The sequence below is a fragment of the Geotrypetes seraphini genome, chromosome 3 (genome assembly GCF_902459505.1).
Source record: "Geotrypetes seraphini chromosome 3, aGeoSer1.1, whole genome shotgun sequence".
In the NCBI taxonomy this organism is placed as follows: domain Eukaryota; kingdom Metazoa; phylum Chordata; class Amphibia; order Gymnophiona; family Dermophiidae; genus Geotrypetes; species Geotrypetes seraphini.
Genome location: NC_047086.1, coordinates 147,102,298 through 147,128,828, shown reverse-complemented (window position 1 = coordinate 147,128,828; position 26,531 = coordinate 147,102,298). Strand labels below are relative to the sequence as shown.

At 43.5% G+C, this 26,531-nt stretch overlaps 1 protein-coding gene across 1 annotated transcript in view; it reads left to right on the top strand.

Moving 5' to 3' along the window:
• The first annotated feature begins 1,004 nt into the window (after window positions 1-1,004).
• The window catches only part of CLVS2 (clavesin 2), a 79,188-nt gene continuing 53,661 nt past the window's right edge, over window positions 1,005-26,531 (top strand). Inside the window, exons 1-2 of the mRNA XM_033939970.1 lie at window positions 1,005-1,393; window positions 24,911-25,085. Coding sequence (XP_033795861.1) covers window positions 1,005-1,393; window positions 24,911-25,085 — 564 coding nt within the window. The remainder of the gene's footprint in view (window positions 1,394-24,910; window positions 25,086-26,531) is intronic.

Here is a 26,531-nt window from a genome sequence, read left to right as displayed (position 1 = left end):
TGGATATATCCTGGGGGGTTGGGGGGTGGAAAGGAGATGAATGAGATCCGTAGAGACAGGGCAATGATCACGCGAGATGGAGGCGAGCAAAGGAGCAGGAGTAAGCAACAGCAGAGTGGGAGAGCCTGGGCTGACGTCACCTGTCAGCAGTCACATGCAGCAGCAACAGCAGGACCAGAAATCACTGAAACCATGCAGCAGATGGGTAGGCTGCTCACTCGTTTCCAATCAAATACACGCGTCTCCTTAACCCTCCCCACCCCCATCTCGACCACCACCACCAACAAAAAGAAAGCCACACAGGCGAGCGAGCTTAGCTGGAGGGAGCCACAGAGATGTCGACTCATGACAAAGGTCTGCTGAAGCATCGTGTCCACCTTCCGGTTTTTAGGGCAGGAAGGAATTATCAGTAAGCCCGAGCCGAAGGAAAAGCCACTCGAAGCAAGCATGGTTTTATTTTCCTTCTCATCCTTTTCTTTCCCCGTGATGATCTGTGCCTCTTGTCAAAGGCTTCTTGCCACAAGAGGAGCTACTGCAGGTTGCCGCATTGCCTAGTTTCTCTGCTGGTAAGAATGTAGCATATATATATTCATTCTTTTCTCCCTCCTCAAAAGATGGATTATTGAATTTTGCTATCTGTGGCTATAGGCTGCATGGAATCCAGCTAATAGAATCAGACAGAAAGGAAAACCATCCTGGCGGTGGTAACACATGAGCCCTACATTATGTTCAGAGAAAACGAGGTGGCTTTTCTCTCCCTTACCATTTCCAGGCTTATTGAAATGTAAAAAGAAAAAAAAAAAAAAAAAGAAGAGAGAGAGAAGCCCAGCCACCCCGTAGCCTGCGACACAGCATGTCTGTTTGAAAAGAAAGAATTTGCAGGGCTATCTGGAGAGAATCATCAAAGGCTCCCCAGCGAAACGATGCTTTCTTCTGTTGGGTTTCTTTAATTGACTGCAGTATTAGGGGCATTTTCTTTGGACACAATATAGAGATCAGAGACAATGACTCACTTACAGGCAGGCTTGTCTACAGAAACGCTGGAGAAAGCCCGGCTGGAGCTGAATGAAAACCCCGACACGCTGCATCAGGACATCCAGGAGGTGCGGGACATGGTCATCACCCGGCCGGACATCGGGTTTCTCCGGACGGATGATGCTTTCATCCTGCGCTTTCTGCGAGCCAGGAAGTTTAACCATTTCGAGGCTTTTCGCCTGCTGGCCCAGTATTTTGAGTACCGCCAGCAGAACCTGGACATGTTCAAGAACTTCAAAGCCACTGACCCTGGGATAAAACAGGGCCTGAAAGACGGCTTCCCTGGCGTACTCTCCAACCTGGATCACTACGGCAGAAAGATCCTGGTGTTGTTTGCTGCCAACTGGGACCAGAACAGGTAAAGTCATTCGGAGGGAGAGGAAGGAGGTCGAGGGCTATGTTCGGGGACGTTTCTATGCAATAAAATGTTATGAAATACAACATTAAACAAAGCAAAGATGTTTTCTCATGTGCTCTAATTTGTAGATGTGAAAAGGGGACTTGAAGGTGTGGGAGGATTGCGTTCATTGATAAAGAGAGAGGTTATGGTAGACGGTTGGCTTTTCTTGAATGTGTATAAACTATATTTGGTTGGAGTAGACAGCCACAGCTAATTTGTCTGGTCCAGGTGGTAAAATTGACAGATTGGCACTTAGGACAAAATTTGGATCTGATTTTATGGTCTTGGGAATTTATGTGTGTCTGTTATTTTTTCCTGAATGTATGGTACTTTGCCTTTCTCCTTTGATCACTGTGGAGCATCAGAGTCATGATAAGGACCCCGAATATACTGTAGAGCAATATCCTCACTGTATTCACTTGGAGGATGCATTATTCTCTAGCTTTTGCAATTTCTAGAACTAATTCTGAATATTTTTCCTTTAATGTTATAAGAAAGTTTGGTTCTGCTGAAACTTCTCTAGTAAACTAATTAAAAATGTTAGAAAGCTGCAGGGCTTGATATTCATAGTGACTTAACAGGCCACAGACAGCTCTTGGCCAATTAAGTAATCTGTTCAGGGCTAACCGCTAATATTCCGTGGTACTTAATCGATTAATGCTGGTGAAAATAACTAATTAATGCCAAACTGAAAACCGGCTATTTTTTTTTTTTTTGGGGGGGGGTTGGGGGCGTGGAGTCAGCACTTGACTGGTTAGGTGTCAATATTCAGCATTTAACTAACCCCCCATTTTACTAAGCCACGGTTGAGGTTCTACCTTGGTTTGGAACACATAATGCCTCAATGCTGCTCCAATACTCATAGAATTCCTTTGAGTATCAAAGCAACATTGGAACATTTAGCGTTCCATGGTAGCGTGCCATGGTAGAAACCTCTATTGTGGCTTAGTAAAAGGAGGGGAAATGGATTAAGTGCATAAGCAGGGCCGCAAAGAAATTAACCGAGTGGTTCTAAAACTTGTCCTGGGGGAATCCCAGCCAATCCCTAATCAATATGCATGAGGCAAATTTGCATATAATAGAGGTGATAGGCATGCAAATCTGCTTCATGCATATTCATTAGGGATATCTTGAAAACATGACTGGCTGGGAATCTCCCAGGACAGTAATCCACAGCTGAAATAAATGCTGATTATTGCATTAACCTGCTCTGGAGATTCAGAAATTCGGTGCCTTTGCCTAGACATGGCCCTGCATTGAATTTCTGGGTATAATTTGGTGGGGGTCACCACATTTTTATTTTACAAAGAGAAGGTCCTCCCTTGTACAGTGCTTCACAAACCTTCCTAAACTTTCTCTGGCAGTGACCCTATGCTTACAACTGAATTAAAATTGTGTGTCTCCCCCCCTGAAAGTGCAGAATAATGATGTACCTAAGAAAAGACCACCTAGGTCAAGACCTCAAAGGGAGGTTTTATGACCCATTGGGAAACTCTGGCCTAGTGTTCAGTGAGTGTATTTTTAAAAGTCCAAATATGTACATTCTCAGGGATTTTTCCTGTGGAAAAGAGTGGATTAGGTAAAATCATTTATTGGATATATTTACAACACTGAATAACTAGCAATCTTTTTTAAAGTAAATCATTATTGAATAGGCAAATGACATGTATTCTAATGGGCATAGTTGACACCTACATTAAATGGAAATATTTACATTAATGCCTTTTGGAATACACACTATATGGAATTAAGATCAGAGTGTTAGAGGCATCATCAGAGTGTTAGAGGCATCATTTTGATTGTAGGATTGCTACAGTCCCTCCTTCTGGTGAAGATTCAGGAGACTATGAGAAAGTGAGTTAAGTCTGAGGTAGGCCCATCCACCCATAGCTCTTATTTTCAGTCTTGAACTAATACAGTGTTCCCCCGGTTGTTTGCGGTCGGCGGTTCGCGGTCCCGGTCATTCGCGGTATTTTCGGACTGTGAACCGCCAATAAAGAGAGGGCAGCGGGAGAGGCAGGAGAGAGCAGCCAGAGCACTGCGAGTGCAGGAAATCACTCGCGGTTCTCTCCGATCGCCTCTTCCTGCATGAAATCTGGCCTTATCCAATAAGGAGCTGCTTTGACACGCAGCTCCTGATTGGATAAGGCCCGATTTCGTGCAGGAAGAGGCAGTCGGAGCGAACCGCGAATGATTTCCTGCACTCACAGCACTCTGGCTGCTCTCCTGCTGCCCTCTTCAGGCTCCCCCATGAAAAACCGTATTCACGTTTTTTTGAGATTTACGGGGGTTCCGTTCGGGGGAGCACTGTGCGTACACTAGCTAGGTGTGTACACATTTTTTTCTCATGTGAGCGACAAGTTGTAAAAAAAATTTTTTTGTGTGAGCAAGAAGTTCTAAAAACCAACAATTTTCCAGATTTGCAAGTAGTTTTGTGAGCGACCATGGAAATTTGTGAGCAACACTGCGAGAATGTATAAGCAATTGCTCATATGCTCAGCTTAGAGGGAACATGCTGACTAGTACAGGGCTAAGCACAATTCTATAAAAGATAGGAGCACAGTATGGAATCACGCTTAGCAGTGCTTAAGCAGTGTTAGGCATCACTAGGTGTCCTAATTTTTAGGAACACCATATTTACGCCTGGGTTTCCTTGGCCTAAATGCCTGGGCCCAAGTTAGGCGCAAAATGGCACCTGTCAAAAAAGACAGTTAACTGAAAAACACACCCATGATGTGCTACTAACCACGCCCACTTTAAACCAAGCACATAACTTTCAATTAAGTCCAATTAATGCTAGTTTTGAATTAATTGCCATTAGGTGCTGATTAAGCCTGTCAATCAATTAGGTTAGATGCCTATATCGGCTAGGCGGGCCGATGTAGGCACCTAATTTTAGGTGGACTTTATAGAATTCAGGAGTAAGTGACTTGCCCAGTCAGAAGGAGCTGCAGTGGGTAAAAGATAAATAAATAACATACCTTTAATTTCACAATTAATTATGATTAAACATTTCATTGAAATGTAGCCTTAGGTCATATGCCTATGGATGAAGGACTGGCTTGTGCCAAATGCTTATTTGTGCAAGTCATTTTTTGTATCAAATCATGCCTATGGGGAGGGGCAGAGAAAAAGACAAACCAAAAGTTATTTTGGAGGAGAAGAAAGCAAAGCAAGAGACTTTTTAATCAATCATGTTGAAATATTTGGACAAGCAAAAAAACAAGCCTATCCCTGCTGTCCTTCTTCTAAATCCCATGGCTGATGTCATCAGCACCTGACTTGGAGAGTGAAACAAAAGTAGAAGAGAGCCTTATTTTCTCTCCTGTATTCAGGTGGAGAGGACAGAGAGAAAGCTGTTTCTAATACACTTCCCCCTCCCCATTCGCGGTTTCTGCACTTGCGATTTCACATAATCGTGATTTTTGGGGGGAGGGGGAAAACCCATATTTTTGCCTTTCCCCTAGCATCCAGGCCTTACCTGGTGGTCTAGCGGGCTTTCAGGGCAGGAGCCATCTTCCTATGCTCCTGCCCCGTGTAGATCGCCAATGGGAAATGGCTGCTGTGAGCTCCCTCCCTAGTCTCGAGAGACTACGGGAACTCACGGCAGTCATTTCCTATTGGCGATCTGCACGGGGCAGGAGCGTAGGAAGATTGCTCCTGCCCCGAAAGCCCGCTAGACCACCAGGTAAGGCCGGGATGCCGGGGGAAGGCGTGAGGGAGGCGGGGTGTATCAGAGCCGGATATTCGCGGTATTTCCCTATTCGCGGTCCGACTCTGCCCCTATCCCTCGCGAATAACGTGGGAGATGTGTAGCCTAAACAGAACCCTAGAAGAAAGATAAAAAAGCTGTATGAGTCTGGGTTTTCTTTATTCAATCTAACAGAAAAGTAAGAGTTTTGTAAAAATATCTAGGACTGTGTTAGGGATAGCCCAAAGGTCTATGACACCCTAAACAAACCTTCACCATGCCATTCACACCCTCCACTATGTATCTCCCTTCCTACATTGAACCTTCACCCGCTCCCTATCTTCATTAATTTTTTTATTAAATTAATATGAAAAAGTTTGTATTTATAACAAATTTATGACTGGGTCCTGCATCTCTCTCTTTTTTTTTCTCTCTCCACTCCATCCCCTTGGGTCTAGTATCTCTTTCTCTTTTCCCCCCATATTTGTAGCTTAGCATCTCCTTGTTCCCTCTCCCTTCCCCTTCCAACAGTACAGCATATCTTCCCCTCTTTCTCCTACTTCCCACCATGGTCTCTCTCCTCTTCCCCTCCTTCCTCCCATAGTCAGCATCTCCCTACTCTTTGCCACTTCATGTCAGAATCCATCTTTGTCTTCTTCTTTATCTCAATTTTCTCCTCTCCTCCTTGCTCTGCATTTCTCCTTGTCCCCTCTCCCTCTCTCTTCCCTTCATCCAGTTGTCCAGTGTCTCAACCTTCCTTCCTCTCCCTCTTCCGTATGGTACTCCTTCCACTCCTCTTCTTAACTCACAATTAGGTAAGTTCCATAAGAAATGCCTCCGCTGGGTCAGACCTGAGGTCCATCGCGCCCAGCAGTCCGCTCACGCGGTGGCCCATTAGGTCCAGGACCTGTGCAGTAATCTTTTATCTATACCCCTCTATCCCCTTTTCCAGCAGGAAATTGTCCAATCCTTTCTTAAACCCCAGTACCGTTCCCCACTTTATACCTTTTGACTTGCGTTTGCTTCTAAAAGTCACTAGCAGTGACAGGCAGTGATTCACACATACTGCTTGTGGCCATGAGAAGTTCTCTTTGATGCAACTACCTGTTTCTGGTGGGGTAGGACACATCAGAGAGAATACTTCTTGGGTGGCTACAGACAACATGTGTGAATTGCTGCTTTCTGCTGCTGGTAACATTTTAAGTAAACACAAGTTTGAAAATACACCCCGGGGGTGGGGGTGGGTGGAGAGGTATTACTTACTGGATCACAGGAGGGAATGGAAAGACAAATACTGGATCATGAATGAGAAGGAGGGGATAGGGGAGGAGAAATGGTGATATTGCTTCTCTTAAAATTATGCCACCTTAGGCAACTGCCTAATTCACCTAGTGCTAGGGCTGGCCCTGTTGTGTGTCAGACAGATACATACTAATCAGTGAGCAGCACAGAGCAGTAGCACAATACAGAGTAAAGGTGTGAGGGGGAAAACCCACACAGCGGGAAGGGGAAAGAAGCAGATATTTCTCTGTTGCTCGCTCAGCAAAGTGATGCTCTTGTAACATTTCTAAGGTTGTGAATGTGTCTGGCTGTGTATACATACTGAGCTCTGAGCCGTATTGCACTGGAGAACTAGGGTCACATAGACTGCAGGCGAGGCAGATTGTCTGTCTGCCTTTGCCTCTTATCTAATACTACTTTATCATTTCTAAAGTGCTACCAGGCATATGCAGCACCACAAGGATTCATATAACAGAGACAGCCCCTGTTCTATAGAATTTACATTCTACTCTGATTGTCAATGCTTATAATGGATAGGCATGTAGAGCATCAGGGTCAAGAATTCCCCACTGATAGGACAGTGAAAACTGTGAAGGATGCCCCTAGAGTTTCATCTTTTGCTCCGTCCTCGGCCCCAGTTCCATCAGTAGCAGTAGAAACAGCACCTGCATCACCTAAAGCAGCAGAAAGCAAGCCATGCAGAACATCAGAGGTGAAGAAGCAATTTAAAGTGCTTGAAGATGTACATAAATTTAGAGCACATGTACTGCCAGAAGCCCATTAGCGGAGAAAAATTAATGAGTATCTTGTGACTAGTGGCATGCTGCATAATTTGCAGAAACATCACTCTTTCAAGCTAAATTCAATGGTGGACACTGGGTCTTGGTCAGGGATTCTATCTAACAACGGTGAAACTGAAAGCAGCAAAAAAGCTACAGTAAAGAATATTCCCCCCCCCCCCCATCCAATTTAGCTGGTGGTGGTGAGTGTTTTGCTGCCTGCCACCAGTGTTATACCTGGATATTTAATACTAGGCCGTGTCTAGGTTCTGATGTTGAATATCTGTATTTTTTTTTTGGGGGGGAGGGGTTTGAACCCGCTAAATAACACATATGAGGGGCATTCAATAATTTCTTTTTGTTCCTACTGAGATAGATAGTTTTAAAAAACAGTGATTTATTTTTCAATATAGTCCCCTGATAGCTCCGTACACTTCATTCATTTTCCTGCAATGACTTTAACCCCTTTGAAAAGAATTCTTCTGTCTGACCTGCAAACAAGGATGTCACAGCTTCCTTGACACATCATCAATTGAAAACCTCTGTCCATGGTGAGATTTCTTCAAAACTTGGATCTGGAAATAATCCAAGAGAGCCAGGTCAGGACCGTAGGGAGGATGGTTCAGTTGCTGAAATCCACATTTTCGGATGGCAGCCTGTGATTGTTGTGACATGTGCACCAGCACATTGCCATGAAAAAGCAGCACACCTTCCTCATCTTTTCTCCTCGATTGACTCCTACAAAATGATCATTGTGTTGGCATAACTCTTCACAATTATGGTTGTCTTGTGTGGCATTAACTCCAGCAGCAAAAGTCCTTCATCATCCCAGAAGACATTTGCCATGACTTTGCCTGCAGATTTTTCTGTCTTGCTTTTTTGGGGTGGGGATGACTTGTGCTTCTACTTCATTGACTCCATTTTGGACTCTGGATCTCTGTAATAGACCTAAGTCTCATCTCCAGTCAACAAATGATGAAAAAAATTCACTTGGTCTTCATGGAGCATCTTCAAGTTCTCCTGACTGCACTGGAGCCACAAAGCCTTTTGACATGGCATCAGCATTCTTGGAACCCATCTTGCACTAACAATGGACATGCCCAACTCTTCAAAAATTATTTTACAAATTGTACCTGATGAAATGCCTATTCTTCAGCTATTTGAGAAACCTTAATTTGTCTGTCTGATAAAATTAAATCCTCAACTTTCTTGTACATTTCTGTGGAAGTTGCTTCCCCAGGCCGTCCAGTGTGAGGGTCATCTTCAATGGACTCTCTACCCCACTTAAACTGCTTGCTCCAAAATTTTATGTTGTAGGATGATGGGGCAGATTCACTATAAACTGCAGTTACAGTATGTGTTCATGGATCTCCTTTGGCTTTTTCCTTTCTTTTGTGAGAAATTTTATCTCTGAACAGTACTCCAGATCTAGCAGTTTCTCATGTGATTCACGAGGACTCTCATGACATCCTGTCTCTTGGAATGTTAGACTCACACTGAGCCATAACTGTGTATGAATAACCTTGAGACATATCGACAAACTAACACAGCAAGACCATAATACCACGGGAAATGTCCAGATAACTCCTTATGTATTCCTAAATGCCCAAATAACTCCTTATGTAATCCGCCTTAACCGAAAGGTAATGGCGGAATAGAAATCACTAACGTAATGTAATATTACAACAAGCACAGATTTGTTTCAACATGCTTGCTACTTTCTTTCATACTCAGATAAATTATTGAACACCCCTCATAGCATGCCAAGTTAGTATTCAGCCCTTGACCGCATAAGCCAAACCACTTTAAAGATAGGACTGCTAGTAATGTGGCCTGATATAAGGGGTTTACTTATGTGATGAGAAGCTAGATATCAGCACTTAACCTGTCTCTACCCCGGGAATGCCTACTTTAGTTGTTTTTGAATTCAACAAAAATAATTAGGTAAGTGCTGCAGAAAATGTCTGGCTAGCTGCAAACAAGCGATTTTACAGCCATTTGGAATATCGGTTGGCTGGTTTCTAAGCTGAGAACTAAAGTCTCTTCTTCCACTGAGGTAGCATGAATGAGAAAACAGGAAAAATATAAAGAAAACCTCCTAACGGCACTGATATAGTCCTGGAAGACAGAAGGAGGTTGTAGGCGTACTATTTTTCACTCAATCTAATTTCTAAGGCTGTGTCTGATTGTGTGTCTGGCCCCTAAGTGGACCCTTACCATTTCACCTTCACCCCTTACCTTCCATTAATTTTTTTCAATAATTAATATGAAAAAGTCTATATTTATAACAAATATATGACTGGGACCAACACCTATGTAAACATGCTACCACTGAGAAAATGGGACAGTGTTCTATATCAGTTCATGTAAGTGGATTAGAACACTGGATTCAAAAAGTTACGGTATCTCTTAGCCCCCAAATACCAAGTGCCTTCATGTTATTTGATACTTACCACATATGCTGTACCTGATAGTAGCAGAATCTCTGGGCCTGAGGAGCAATGGAGACAGCAACCTTGTCCTTAAGATCCTGATTGAAAAGTGCTAGCACCTAACCGCTAACCCTCCATTATTCCCCTTTATGCCTGTATTGGGCATCAGGGGCTGAGTAGGAAGGGAAGGAAGGATAGAAGGAGGAAGAAAAGGAGGGCTGGGTGCAAGGCAGGGCACTTGAATATAAACCCGTGGTTTATAATCAAGTCTACCTTTGTTCCTGGATAAGTATTATTTAACTGGCTAGGAGTCATTCTTGGACAGTTAAATAGCATAGAATAATGGGGAGTGTGTGTGTGTGTTGGGGTGGGGGGGGGGGGAGGAATCGCCTACTTGTCTTTATAAAATAGTGCTTGTGTAGCTGCCTCTGTAGGCACCTATCCATGATGCGGTGGGGTAAAATAACCCCTCCATGTCTTACATTCTCATATTCTTCTAAATTTTCATTTTGCTGTAGTATCCATCTGATAGGCATCAGTGCAAGGGTCTGATTCCAAATGCGTCCCCTAGGATATATTACCTTGGGGTTTTTTTTTTTGTGATGCGTAATTTTGTGTCGATGTAGATCCGTTCTTGTCTTTAATTTCTGGCCTGCTTGCTAATGTAGCATAAGATGTGAGGATATATGTCACACTGGTGAAATGTAAGAAGGTAGCATTAAAAGCCAGATTTTGGTCAACTAGGTAAGAAAAGGGACATTTTAAAGTGTATTTTACAAAAGGCTTTGGTAAAATACTTATAAATACATAGGAGAAACTTCATTTTTATCATTCTGGTGAATGATAAAAATTGTCCATTGTAGCCAAGATCCCTTATATCCAGACTGTCTATTAATGAATTTGTTTACTCAGTCACAATACATGAGGAAGTATGCATTTACTGTTAGTATGATGTTTCACCATCAGTTTCTTGTTAACAAATTTGAAGCTTATTTAAAATTTCTTATACCGCCTAATCAGACTTCTAGGCAGTGTACAATTTTAGTAAAAACATATATTGACTATAATACAATCTTAAAATTAATAGACATCTTTAGGAGTAGTTAATACATCCAAGGACGCTTTAACCAAGGACAAACAGGAACACAAGGAAAAAAAGGATGGAACTACAATATTATGGAGAAAGAGAGAACAATTAAGGAAAGTACACTGGGAAGGGTTGCTGCGGTGGAAAACAGCATGTTTTGCCTTACAAGGACACTTAGGGCCTATTTTACAAAGCTGCGCGGTAACAGCCCCGAAGTTCTTTAAATCTCTATGGGCTTCGGGGCCGTTACCGCGCTGCAGCCGCTAGCGCCGCTTTGTAAAACAGGCCCTTAGGTTTCAAAGGCATCGACAAATAAAAATGTTTTAAACTTTGTTTTAAATGGATTGATTTAAAGAAGATTCTACACGTAAATAGTTACATGTATAAATAGTACCTGTGTTAGTGTCCTGTCTCACTGAACAAGTTATCCAAGGGCAGCCAATTAAGGAACTGTAAAACTCTACCTTTTTTAGATAGATTTAAACACAAATGATGTAACCGCAATTGTCTCTTTAATTTGCTCCACCAAAGTGGAAGTCCAAGCAAGAAAGTTGCCATTTATGCTTGGATCAGAGCAAGAACTGGATTAATTTGATTTTAATACTTAATATACCACTTAACACAAAGCATTATAAAAGTTTACAGAACAAATGAAAACATACAGCTTACAATATACACATAACAGTTATTAACTCAATGCAAAATAAAATTGTAAAAAAATCTATGCAACTCGTAACAAAAAAAAAATACAAAGGGGTCCTTGTACTAAAGAATCCAAAGAATCCACAATAATTTGTCAATATTTGTACAGTTTAAGCTGGGAGTGATTTTAAATTTGCAATGAATCCGGGACTCTGGAAAGGCTCTTTTATGTGCTCCAAGCTGAAGTACTACTAGGCCATCCCCTCCTCCTACCCCCCCCCCCCCCGATTTTTTGTACCAGATGCTGCTGACACATTGGTGAAAGAGGTCAGAAGTTAAAGGCATTTAGACAGCTATTTGTTGAAACAAGTTTCAGAAGAAAGTGTTTTATATGCTTGCCTGAATAAATAATTCAGGAGCTCAGTCACGCAGTTCAGAATGACTGATCCTTGCACTGTTCTACGTAGTCGCTTGGCCAGATAGGCATGCTCTGTGAACCATAAGCCCTTACACTGACTTCACTGATGGCTGTGATTTACCACTGATTACTGAAAGTATAGGCTCCACATTTCAGGATGTCTAGAAGTCCAAGCAAACATGTGGTAGCTGTAAAGTAGTTTTTCTCTACTTTCATATCATGTATTGTTAATGCCATCGAAGCTAATGCATATTACTAGAAGGAATGCACATTACTAAACCTAATTTAACCAGTGTGCTTTGCATTCTGAATTTCCTCAGCTTTCATGTAAAGTGATATTAATTTCTTATAAAAAATATACTTTCTATAAGTAAGCAATTTGTTAGCACGGTCTAAGAAATGATTAAAGATGCACAGCTTGAATTAGTCTTTCCTACCAGTCTGTTTTTAAATCCTCTAACTACATCTTATGAACAATTATTTTCTTTTAATTTTAGCTGTTCTTTATAATGATACAGACTAGTCTCTTGGTCTTCACTACTAGTCCTCAAAGGCTGTCAGATTTTCAGGATAACCCTAATGAATATGTATAGGGGGATTTTCATATAATGGAGATATTCATCATGGAGAGAGTAATTAGAGAATTTGTCCCCATCCCCATGAGCTCGGTCCCATTCCCGCAAACCATCTAATCCCATCCACACAAGCCTCAAATAGTTTAAAACTGAACTTATTTTATTAAAATATAAAAAGAAACAATATTCTGTACAATTGTCATTTGATAAATCAGAGCTCTGGCTGATGACCTGTAGGAAGAAATCTTCAGCTGGCAGGGCTTTGTTTATAAACATTTTTTCAACACAGCTACAATATACTTTATCCTAAAGCAAAAAAAGAAAAAGAAAAGAAATAGAAATAGAAATTTTTTCTACCCTTTGTTGTCTGGTTTCCTCATCTTGTCATTCTCTTCCTTCCATCCACTGTCTGCCTTTTCTCTGCCTCTTCCATATGACATCTGCTCTATTTCTATGCCTCTATCAGAAACTGTCTGTCTCTCCCTTCCATCTCTTCCTCCCTCCTACCCCCTACCCCCATTGGTCTGGCACCCATCTTCTTCCCTCTGCTCTCCCCACAGTCTGGCATCTATGTCTTCTTCTTTTCCATCTCTCCCTCCCTCCCCCAAATGGATTTTAGCATCTCTTTCCTCCTTTCCTCCCTTCAGATTTGGTATCTGTCTCCTCCCCCTCCCCCAATGCTCTGGTATCTCTCTCTCCTCTCACTTTCCCTTCCTTTTCTTTTCTGCTCTTCCTTCTGAATTTGTTTTCTACTTCTTGTCTACTTTCTTACCTTCCAGTCCTCAATTTCCCTTTCATTGTGTCTACCTATAGTTTGCTACCTCGTTCCCTCACCCCTTCCAGTATCTCACTAACTTTATCCTCTTCCCCCAACCCAGCATGTTCCCTTTTTTCTTTATCCCCTCCTTCCATCCTTATGAGCTCCCCTCTCTTTCTCCTCTCCACTTCCATCCAACATCTGCTCTTCCCTCTCTCTCCACTACCCTTCAGCATCTGATCACCTCTCTCTCCTCCCCACTTCCTTCCAGTGACTGCTCCCCTCTCTCTCTCCTCTCCATTTCCATGCAGCATCTGCTTCCCCCTCTCTCCTCCCCATTTCCATTCAGTGTCTGTTCCTCTCTCCCCTCTCCCTCTCTCTCCCCTTCAGTGTCTGTTCCCCTCTCTCCCCTTCCTGCTTGTATCCAGTGTCTGCTCCTCCTTCTCTCTCCACTTTCCTTTGGCGTCTTCTCCCCTCTCTCCCCTTCCCGCTTCCATCCAGTGTCTGCTCCTCTTTCTCGCTATCCGCCCCACTTCCATGCGGCATCTGCTCCCCACTCCAGCCCCATTTCCATGAGGTGTCTGCTCCCTCCTCTCTCCTCCCCATTTATCTTCAGCATCTGTTCTTCTTTCCCCTCTTCGTTGGGCCATCTCCCTCCCTTCCCATCACTTTCATAGGTGCTTTTCAGAATCAAGGTTTTATTTACGAGTAGCCCGGACACCATAGCTTTCTCACAGGTCACGCGCTACTAACCCAAAACCTCTCCTCTGACACAACTTCCTGTTTCCGCCTGGGTAGCCAGAGGAGAAGTTTTGGGGTACTCACATGTGACCTGTGAGAAGGCTATGAAATCTGGGTCACTTAGAGAGAGAACCTCAATTCTGGAAAGCACCTGCGAAGATGAGGGGAAGGGAGGGAGATGGTCCATCAAGGGGAAGAGATGCCCAGACTCCGGCGATTGGGAAGGAGGATGGAGGAGGCTGCTGGACTGTGCGATCTCTAGGAAGGCTGCTGACTGGGAGGGGTGGGAAAGGAGGCAATGCGTGGCAGATACTTTACTATGGGGACAAGGCTATTCATCGCTCCACAGGAGTGGTGAATAGCCTTGTCTCTGTATCCATGGCTACCAATCTTTTTTTCGCCCTATTCCTGTGGGTTACCTGCAGCTAGCCATGAGTAACAGTCACCATGTCATTTTCTAAGAGTAATCTCTCTCCATTAATTTTCATTAGGGATAACCTAAACACCTGACCGGTTGGTGCCATCAAAACAGAATCCTGTTATCTCAGATTTCAAAAGAAATTAAAGACTCTTCTCTTAGAGACAATTTTCTCCATTGATAATCAGTAGCTTGTTCCAACTCAGATATCTTCCCCTCATCCAATGTAATCTATACTTCCAATGTCTACTCATCTCTTCCTTGTAGAAGTCTCTTCACCATCTCCCTTTTCTCCTCCTGTTTACTATCTCTTCTCTCCTTAATTCTTCTTTCCTGTTACCATCATTTGGATTGTATGTTGCCTTGAACCTATATAGGCATAGAGTTACTTGCAAATTGTAGATTAGATTAGAATAGATTTAAGAACTGAGAATGAAGCCAAAGAAGCCTAGTTTGGTGCTGGGATTATTTGGTAGTTGGTTGCATCTATTTGCATGCACTGCTTTCAATGCATATTCATTGGGGAAATCCTGAAAACCCGACTGGATTCCGGCCCTCCAGGACTGAGTTGCCCACCCCTGCTGCAGTAGATGGAACCTAAACACAGTACCGGGCACAACTCTGGGTTTCTAGCCCAGAAATATCTAAGAAAAAGGACAATTTAAACTAAATCATTCATTTATAGAGTGTACGATTGGGCAGACTGGATGGACCATTCGGGTTTTTAATCTGCCGTCATTTCATCATTTACTATGAGACATTAGTAAAGGCTGGGGTACCAATTCCATGATTCATGACAGCCTGCAAAACCATCGATACTGTATCAGAGACTGGGTCCCTGCCATTGGGAAACCAGTACGAAGGCACCTCTTCAATAGAGGGAGAGCGCTCCTCCCAGTGCCAGCTCTTCTCGGGTATCAATGACTAAACCCCTGTACATTGTCACAAACCCGATCCCAGTTCAGGTCTTGTGCCAATGAAAAACTTTAGAAACCGCCCAGTGAAATTAGTCAGGGCTGATCACTATGTGCCTGCAAGCCAGGAACAAGATCAGGAAGCGCAGGCTGTGTTTGAGCAGGGTTTAGCCCATAGACCTTTGAAAATAGGTCTTACCCCTTTAAATCCACCATTTTGGAAAGGGCTGGCCAAACAGGGCTGGGCTGGGCATGGCATAGCAGCTCTGGAACAGTTAGAAAGCTGTCTGTCTTGGGTCAGCTTTTTCTAATAATCTACTCAAAGTTGTTGTATAGACTTAAGAAAGTGGATATAGGATGTATAGTACTGAAATGGTTCATATATCTTATTTTTCTAATCGGTCTTGTTTAGTGCACTGGAAGAGTCAATTATCCCCTAGAAGGTCTTTGAATTCTGGAGTCCTTCAAATGTCATTATTATCACCAACTCCTTTTAACTTGTACCTTATACCACTGGTGAAGCTCCTCAACATTTCAGGTATCACTTTTCATATGTTTGCTGAGGATATTCAGCTACTTTTCCTTTTGGATAAAGATCCTGAGAGAGTTTTTTTATATTAATAGTAAATTATGTCAATTAAAATACTTGGTTACTTGAAAATAATTTGATACTGAGCATCGGTAAGTCATCAGCAATGTTGATTTCTCCTTCCCATAATATATTGAGGGTCCTGCCAGAGATTCAGGGTGTGAAGTTAAAGTTATTATCTCAGGTTACTGTATTAGGTGTACACGGTGATTCTTATTTAAGCTACAAATCTCATGGTCATATAGTAAAATCTCATTTTCATCAGTTGTGTTTGTTATACATCAGTTTAAACCTATTTTGACAGCTGAAAACTTAACCAAATTAATACATGCTTTTATAACCATCTGGATTATTGTAACACTCTCTTTTGAGCTTGAGTAAAGTTAACATATATTAGTTACAACTTATCCAGAAAACTGCAGCCAGACTTTTGACTGGCACTACATTGTTTGCCTGTCTCTCAGTGTATAAATTTCAAACTTTTATGTTTTAGTATTTAAAGCATGGAATTTGAAATTTTCAATGTACTTATCAAAGAAACTGGTTAGATATTCTCCACAAAGACATTTGCATTCTTCTCAAAAGAACTAGTTTCAATTGCCAAGCTTGAAACACATCAAACTTGCTTCGACCAGAAACAGAGGCCCAGATTCACTAAAGATAGCGATTCAATCGCTGTTGGCCTATGACTGGCCGATTTTGAAACAGTGATTGTTCACTATCAACACATTCTAGTAGCTTGGATAAGAAGGGGCGGAAAGAGATGAGGCGATAGTTGGAGGGGCATTTGGGGGTCTAGTGAGGTCTTTTTTTTCCTGTGGAGAGGTATAATATGGAATGTTTGAAGACATCGGGAACAGTTGCAGTGGAGAGTGATAGGTCAAGGATGGGATAAGAGGAATGACAGTGAGAGAGATTGCCCCTAGTAAGTGGGTGGGAATCGGATCAAAGGAACAGATAGTGGGTTTGGAGGAGAGGAGATGTGTTGTTTCCTCTTCAGAGATTTCAGAAAAGGAGGGAAAGATGGCAGGAATTGAAGGGAGGTTGGCAGAGTGGACAGCTGGATGGGAGGTTGGGGGGAGGAGGTTTAACTGGTTGAGAATTCAAGGTAAATCTTGAGAACCTTGTCGTAGAATAACTCTGCCATCGTCTGAGGGGGTGAGAGAAATGTATGTGTGGGGGGGGGGAGGTGGATGAATGGAGGTGATGGTACTTTGAGCAGAGTTGAGTGCACCAAAGAGATGGTGAAGATTAGAACTAAGAGAATAAGTTAAATGGACATAGTATTCTTGTTTGGCAAGCAAGAGGGTAGACTGAAAGGATGTCAGGAGGAATTTGAAGTGTATGACGTCAGCATGTGTAAATCCTTGCACCCAGAAGTTGAGCACAGATCCTGGTGCTAAGTGCTATTCTAAACAGTGCCCAACTCAGAGTGCCATTTATAGAATATCACTTAGTGCTCATTCTTCTTGGTGCCAGTTTTTCAGCACCACTTTGGTTCATTATACATGCATATATATATTTAGATCTGCTCTCGAGCAGGTGCAATGTATGCATTTAGGCATAGGCTCTATAGGATTTGTAATAGTATTTTAAAAATACACATTCTGCTACTCTCCTTAGAGCTCTCCACTGTGTTTGATTTGGTAAATCCTTTCTTTTCCAGAGTCTTTCAGATCTCAGTACTTTCTTGGTTCCATTTCCATCTGTTTAAGGCCATTTTTAAAAAAAACTTTATTTAGTTTTTAATGCCAACAAAAAGTGCAATATAATTTATATACAAATAATGATAATCAACATAATAGAGCTGCTCATCTAATTACGAATAGAAAAAAATATGATCATCTATGCTTGATATTAAAGGCATTTCGGTTCTGTTACTTTATCTTAACAACAAACTTACAGCTCAGAATCCTAACAGAGTATTGCAGTCTTCACAACGTTGTTGACTGCCAACTTTACAGTGCATCAAATTGACTATCCCTAGGAATAAAGCGTTCTCTTATGTTGGCCGTTTCCTGTGGAACACCTTGCCCTTTACTATTTATGAACTAATTGGGTTTCCTGTTTTTCGTAAAGTCTTGAAGACTTGGTTGTTTTCTCTTTCCTTTGATGTCTAATTGTGAATTATGGATTTTGTGACTCTTTTATATTTTAATTTGTATTTGATTATATTATTTTTTGTAAACCAATAAATCAAATCAAAATCAAATTAATGCTGATGAGATACAACTCTTAGGGCCAGATTCTCAAAACTAAAATCTGCCTTTAATATGCTTGCTAAACCAGTTCCAGCCAGTTTAGCGTGCATGTATTTTAGTGGCTGATTATTAAAACGGCTTTACTGTGGTCTTTTCCGAGTTTTCTGGCAGTCTCCGATACTACCATGCAAATGTAGTACAATGAGGTCATTACTATTAAAATGAACACTCCGAGCAATTCTCTATAATCGCCGAGTTATTCTCTAGCCTTGTTGTGCAACATTTGTGGCCAAAATTTCCCAACAGGTCTGAGCTGTTGTTGTCTTACTTACTCAACAGTGCCTGAGTGCTGATTGGCTCAGGCACTGACAGGAAAGTAAGGCTGGCTGCTCAGACTCCTCCCCCCCCCAAATTAAAATAAATCAAACAAACAAACCCCAGATCGAAGATCAGCAGGAAAGATGCCCACTCTCTCCCGCTGCCGAAATAAAGTACCCCCCCCCCCCATGGCAGCGGGAGAGATGCCCACTCCCTTCCACCACCAAGCAATGCCCCCCAACACCGCTCCCCCAGAAGTGGGTGAGATGCCCACTCCCACCACCAAGCAATGCCTCTCCACTGGAGGAGCTTTAAACAACCTGGGCCAATCAGAGCCTTAGGCCCCTCCCCAGCACATCCTAGGATGCACTGGGGAGGGTAAGGCCTACCATTTTGAAGAGGTGAGCCTGCTGGCTGGAGAGAGTAGGCATCCCTCTGGACAGCCATCGTAAATAAGGTAAGGGGGAGGGTGCGGGGGTCATCAGAGGCATGGGGATGTCAGGGGCATCTCTCCCACTGCCGTGGGGAGGGGTGCTACTTGACTTCAGTGACGGGAGGGAGTAGGCATCACTCCCAGTGCCATGGGGGGAAGGTTGCTTGACCGGTCCTTGCTAGCCACGATTATGTAAACGGCGCCTATCTGTGATTGATACACGACAAGTGCCAGTTTTCTAGGTGCCTACCGTGGCAGGCACCGCTTACAGAATCAGCTCCTTAATGTGCAGTCAGCATTTTCAAAAAGGCTGCTGCAAAATACACTTTGCAGTATGTAACCTGTTAACACACAATATCCCACATTAGCTATTTTTTTTAATAACTATTGGAGGGGGTATGTCATAGGTGGTGAGTGGGTGTTCCCACATCATCCAGCTAGCACTTTAGGATTAACAAACAGTAACTGGTTAAAACTGGGTTAACATGGGAGCCCTTAGCTTCTCCTAAATAGAAAGCACTAAAGCAGTCCAGCGTTGTTTGTGTATATTGCATACTAATTTGAATATTAGCATATGATCTGCCTAAACAAGCAAACAAACAAACCAGAAAATGCCTTCAAATATACTGCGGGGCTTAGCATGCAGGAAAATTCTAAGTTCTATTCCGAAAGCATCTGAAAACTTGGCTATTCTCAAAAATGTAAATCTCACTACCCTCTTTATAATCATTAATTCTCATTATGTTTTTCCTTCCTTATATTAAAGTTCCTGTAAACCGTGCCAAGCTCTATCTTTATGGAGAGGATGCGGTATATAAACTTAAGGTTTAGTTTAGTTTAGAATGTGCTTAGTCCAGATTAAAATGCAGTTTAGTAAAAGGGCCCTTTAGTCTCTTAAAACATAGGGGAAAATAGTGAACAATTACAATGTTATGCTGAAATTAACAAATTATGCATAATTACATATAAAGTTAAGAAAAAATTGAGTGTTTTCATTGGACGGGATCTTGCAAATTGTACAGGATTTCATGAACACACAGATATACAAAATGAATATGTGGGTTTTTTTTTTTCCAAAGTGCTAAAAAGAAAAGGGGTGTGACCATGGTTGGGCCTGGGCCTTTCTACTTTTGCCTTTGGCTCACCCAACAGCTGGCACACCATTTGTGTAGCTAAATGGGATCCCCAAGCCCTGCCAGCTGAAGATACCCAGAGTCCACTGCCGGCAGTCACTGATGCCGGCACTGCACACATGCTCAGTTCACACAGCTGAATTAATATTTGCAAGGCTTGGGAACTGATCAATTGTGATTTTGGAATGAAAAATAGCTGGAGCTGGAGCTGTTCACCTGTTTGTTTTGTTTTCATTTGTCAAAAGAAAACTGAAGTGTAATATGACATTTATCATACATTTATTTGGGAAAGATTGTATCAAGTAAAGGAACAAAGCATTAGGTTTTCCATTATCATGTGCATAATGATTTGTATGAGAAATGTTAGTGGATTAGTTGTTTGTTTGTTTTTTTACTTACTACTTATTATGACAGGGGTTGCCATACAACATATTACAAATAATTGGAAGAATTTTTGGTGGAACTCTTTATGCCATATCTTTAAAATGGAGTTTGCTATAGCTATTCAACAGGGGCATTTTAAGACATTTAGAGATGTTTGGGGCCCATTAACAAAATATTGCAGATTGAATATTACTTTTTCCCTTTGAATATACACATCCAAGACTGGGGGGGGGGATAATTTTTGTTTTCTTAAAACTGAAGATAATTGGTGGGTTTTTGGGGCGGGGGATATTTGATTTGAATTAGTTTCTGATAGAATATTAATTGATCTTAAAGTGTAAAATGTTTTTATCTTGTATTGCATTTATTTAAAGTTTTAAAATGAATAAAGAATTTAAAAATAAATAAATAAATAAAGTGGGTTAAGCTTTCGAGATCTTTCACATAAATGTGACAATGATCAAGACTCCAATTCATGTACCGTATTTTCACGCAAATAACGCGCACCCGTGTAAAACGCGCACACGGGTATAGCGCGCAGAAATCACGATGATATGTACAAAAACTTTTGTATACCGCGCTCACGGGTATACCGCGCATGATGCCCGACGCTCCTTTCGCCCGCCCTGACTCTCCGTTCACCCCCCTGACTTCCGTGCACTGCCCTGACTTTCCGTGCGCTGTCCCGACTCTCCGTTCACCCCCCCTGACTTTCCGTGCACTGTCCCCCCTTGAAGTCCTGTCCCCCCTTGAAGGTCTGTCCCCATCCTGAAAGCCTGATGCCCCCCCCCGACGTCCGATACACCCCCCCCCCCCGGCAGGACCACTCGCACCCCCACCCCGACGGACCGCCGACTCCCCAACAATATCGGGCCAGGAGGGAGCCCAAACCCTCCTGGCCACGGCGACCCCCTAACCCCACCCCGCACTACATTACGGGCAGGAGGGATCCCAGGCCCTCCTGCCCTCGACGCAAACACCCTCCCCCCAACGACCGCCCCCCCCCAAGAACCTCCGCCCGTCCCCCAGCCGACCCGCGACCCCCCTGGCCGACCCCCACGACACCCCCACCCGCCTTCCCCGTACCTTTGTGTAGTTGGGCCAGAAGGGAGCCCAAACCCTCCTGGCCATGGCGACCCCCTAACCCCACCCCACACTACATTACGGGCAGGAGGGATCCCAGGCCCTCCTGCCCTCGACGCAAACCCCCCTCCCCCCCAACGACCGACCCCCCCAAGAACCTCCGACCGCCCCCCCAGCCGACCCGCGACCCCCCTGGCCGACCCCCACGACCTCCCCACCCCCCTTCCCCGTACCTTTGGTAGTTGGCCGGACAGACGGGAGCCAAACCCGCCTGTCCGGCAGGCAGCCAACGAAGGAATGAGGCCGGATTGGCCCATCCGTCCTAAAGCTCCGCCTACTTGTGGGGCCTAAGGCGCGTGGGCCAATCAGAATAGGCCCTGGAGCCTTAGGTCCCACCTGGGGGCGCGGCCTGAGGCACATGGTCGGGTTGGGCCCATGTGCCTCAGGCCGTGCCCCCAGGTGGGCCCTAAGGCTCCAGGGCCTATTCTGATTGGCCCACGCGCCTTAGGCCCCACCAGTAGGCGGAGCTTTAGGACGGATGGGCCAATCCGGCCTCATTCCTTCGTTGGCTGCCTGCCGGACAGGCGGGTTTGGCTCCCATCTGTCCGGCCAACTACCAAAGGTACGGGGAAGGGGGGTGGGGGGGTCGTGGGGGTCAGCCAGGGGGGTCGCGGGTCGGCTGGGGGGGCGGTCGGAGGTTCTTGGGGGGGGGCGGTCATTGGGGGGGGAGGGGGGTTTGCGTCGAGGGCAGGAGGGCCTGGGATCCCTCCTGCCTGTAATGTAGTGCGGGGTGGGGTTAGGGGGTCGCCGTGGCCAGGAGGGTTTGGGCTCCCTTCTGGCCCGATATTGTCGGGAAGTCGGCGGTCCTTCGGGGTGGGGGTGCGAGTGGTCCTGCCGGGGGGGGATGTATCGGACGTCGGGGAGTCGGCCGGGCAAGAGGGCTTGGGCTCCCTCTTGCTCCGATCGTGGATGCGGGTGCGGGTGGGAGCGCGTGCGAGCGGTCGTTCGGGGTGGGGGTGCGAGTGGTCCTGCCGGGGGGGGATGTATCGGACGTCGGGGAGTCGGCCGGGCAAGAGGGCTTGGGCTCCCTCTTGCTCCGATCGTGGATGCGGGTGCGGGTGGGAGCACGTGCGAGCGGTCGTTCGGGGTGGGGGTGCGAGCGGTCCTGCTGGGGGGGTGAATCGGGCGTCGGGCGGGGTGGGAACTATGTTTAAAAACTTTTGTATACCGCGCTCACGCATATAACGCGCGAGGGGTATGCGCGGTAGGTAAAAACGCGTATAACGCGCGCGTTATATGCGTGAAAATACGGTAATTAGCTGCCCCTGTCCCCCAGTTTCCTGTTTTAAATCTGTCCGACAATAGAGCCAGTCGGGCAGACTGACTCTCCATTAATTTACTGTTTCAAATTTTTGGATGATGCTGAGAAAAATCCCCGCACATTAAGGTCTGACAACAAAGCACAGTACAGGCTTCTGCACGTTCTACTGGCGTTTATTTCTGAGCCAGTGTAGCAAATTCCTTTGTCTAAAATGCACAGAGGTTAATACAGGTGTGCTATGCTCTTGATGTACTGTATTGTACTGTGTTTGCATCTGTGGTACTCCCATATTGATGAAATTCAACAGTCAGTGGCATAGTAAGGTGAGAGGCGCCTGGGGCGGTGGCGCCCATCCCCCGCCACTTGTGCAACCTCCCCCCTTCCCTTTCCCTGTACCTTTTTTAACTTCTCCAGTGTGAGTAACATGTGCTTGTTGGTATCGGCTTGCCCTTTGACATCACTTCCTAGGCACAGGTCCCGGAAGTGACATCAGAGAGAGTGCCAATGCTGATGTGGGCCGCAACCTCACTCCGGGGGAGTAAAAAAGGTACGGGGAAGACAAGGGGCGTGCTTGGCAAGGAGAGGAAGGGGGGCAGAGAGGAGGAAGGGTGCCATGCCCTCAGCAGGACAGCGTCAACAGCTCATGCGGATAGGAGATTTTTAGGATGCAGCTGACAAGTGTTTAAATGTGACTTTATTGCATATACACAGCCTTGAAATTAAAAAGTCAACACAGATGTACCCTACAATACCAACGAAACCGAGACAGACAGCAGAGAAAGATTAAAAAGACAAACCTGTTTGCCCCATTTCTATTCCTGTTGCAGATCCTGCTTGATCTGCAGTTTTGCCTATACTCGTCTGCACCTGAGTACTGATTTTATTAATTGTACTCCACTGGGAGGCTGCTCCATTATCAGCTAGCCTTTCTGTGAAGGAATATTTCCTTGGGTTATTCTTAAGGCTTCCCTTCAGCTTCATGACCCTTTCATCTAGAACTTTCCTTATGCCCCTGTGCATTGAGTTATTCAGCTGGCTAAGTACTGTATTTCCCCCAAAATAAGGCAGTGTCATATTAATTTTGGGTCCAAAAAAACACACTAGGGCATATTTTCAGGGATGTCTTATTTTTTTTTTGTACAACAATCATGTCTCCCTTCCTCTCCTCTACCCCAATTCTTCCTCTTTCCTTTCTTCCCCCCACACATGTGCAGCATCATTCCTTCACTCTCACCCATCCCCTTGTGCAGCAGAACCCCACCGACCCTCCCACCATGAGACTGACATATTTCTGCTCTGAGGCCTCCTAAAGCAGCATGGGTGGGGGTTGCTGAATTGAGTCCGATTTTTTTCAGCAAATCAGACAGCACTAGTGTAAGGGATGGAGTCAGGGAGTGTCGGGGAGGGGGGATGCCTTCGGGGATTGATCTTATCTAGGGCTTATTTTCAGGATAGGTTTTATTTTCGGGGAAACAGGGTAATCAAGAAGATGCTGATTCAAATGCAACAAACCACATCTTTCTATCATTTCATTTGCCAGAGATTTACCATTTCAATTACCAATACAATTCAACAAATAAATAGAACCCAACTGACATTGTTGCCTCGTTTCTCAAGTAAGCGTGCACTATGACTTGGTACCTTTTCTTTGATTGTGACACAAATATTCACAGTAGCACGTGTGTAGTATGTGTACACATGGCACAATTACCGAAGGATACCTCAGTACCCTGTGTGTATTTTTTTTTTTTTTTTGCTGCAGTAAACACATATTAGAACTTACCACAGCCTACACCCGACAACTGAGGCTAAATTTAGGTGAGGCCATTTACAACAACAAAAACACGGTGCAAATTCCTGTGCCTACATTGAGGCATGAATGCCCTTATTCTATAATTATATGCATAATTTAAAGAAATGCCCCCAATCTGCCCATGGCCTGCACCCAAATTTACGTGTGTAGTAACTTGTAATTGATTGACCAATAATTGCTTGTTAAAATGCCAATTATTGGTGCTTCAATTAATCTATTCAATTAAATTGTGTATGCAATTTTTATTGCTTTTTATAGAATTAGGGGGTAAATTTCATTATGTAGATCCAATTATGCAAAGATAGTGCCTTTTATTTCTAATATAAAACTTTCTTTTCAAATGTATGCATTTATGAAAGGACTGGGTTGTTATTTTAGCTTATTTTTGAACCGAGGCATTGCTTAAACTGAGAATCTTTAGACAGAAGCCTCACTTTAATGCTTTCTTACTTCTAACACTCACAGGTATACACTAGTGGATATTTTGCGTGCCATACTACTGTCCCTAGAGGCCATGATCGAAGACCCAGAGCTTCAGGTGAATGGATTTGTGTTAATCATAGACTGGAGCAACTTCACCTTCAAGCAGGCCTCCAAACTTACTCCAAGCATGTTGCGATTAGCCATTGAGGGGCTCCAGGTAATGTTCTTCCTAATTTGCATTCAGACTTTTTGATCTTATCCATCAATAAAACTCAAAATATTCTACCTTAAAGAAATGGTCATCTGCACAAACATTGTTGACATTTGTCACAGAAATGAATTAATAAGTGCATTTTCTTCTTCGCCCTCAATATTTGAGGATTTCAGGATAGTCTAAACATCCAGGTGTTTCGTTTGGTTTTAAAAAGATAAATATTCCTCACTGATATTTTGTACATATATTTTAACAAATTTTGGCCTCATTTTATATCACCAGCCATGACGGTAAAAACTCAAATGCTTATAGAATTCCTATGAGCATCTGAGCTAATATCGCTGCGGCTGGCAATAAAGCTTAACACAGCTTCATAAAAGGGTGCCTTTAAGGCTTATTAAACCAAGGGGCTTATTTACTAAAATATATAAGGATTTGTATTTAATTTCCATATTTATATCTCATTTAACCACAAAGTTCCAAGCAGGGTACAATAAAAGATAATACAATATAAAAAAAATTTACAAACCATTAAATAAATTTTAAAATATAATCATAATATCCACCCTACTTAATCTAGAATATTTCTGAAATAACCATATTTTTATCACTTTCCTAAAATGCTCGATATTAGAAAAGTTTCTTATTTCACTTGGAAGCATTCCAAAACTCTGCAGCTCTTCCCAAGAGTATTCTCTTCTTAGAGGAGAGTAATCTATAATCTTTACAAGATGGTATTACGAATAACAATTTTTGGGAAGAGCTTAAATACCTAGTTGAGTAGATATTCTGTTATCAAATCTATCAAATAATCTGGACATAACCCATATCCAATTGTAAAAATAAAACACAAAGCTTTGAAATTCAATTTTTGACTGAATTGGCAGCTAATGTAGTTCTCATAGTAAAGGGGATAACACAATCAAATCTATTTCCCCCCAATATAAGTTAATCAGCAGCATTTTGTAAAATCTGCAGTCATTTCATCAATTTGGCAGGAAGACCTAGCAGACATATGAGGGCTGTTTAAAAAGTATCAGACCTTTATTCATAAAAAATACTCATATTCAGATACAATAATCTTATACTAATCTCCTTCAAAGTAGTTCCCTTGGGCTGCCACACACTTCTTCCAATGGTTCAGCCACTGTCGGAAGCAGCGTGGAACTACTCACAACTGGTCCATCGCATTCTACATGATGTCTTCTCTTGACTGAAATCTGGTCCCTTTCAGGGGCATTTTCAGCTTGGAGAAAAGCCAAAAGTCACATGGAGCCATGTCAGGAGAGTAGGGAGCCTGAGGAATCACAGGTGTGTTGTGTTTGGTCTGGAAACTCTGTATCAAATGTGAAGAATGGGCAGGTGTGTTATCGTGATGGAGCTGCCAATTGCCCGCCTCCCATAGGTCTGGCCGTTTGCGTCTCACAGCGTTATGAAGGCAATGCAGAA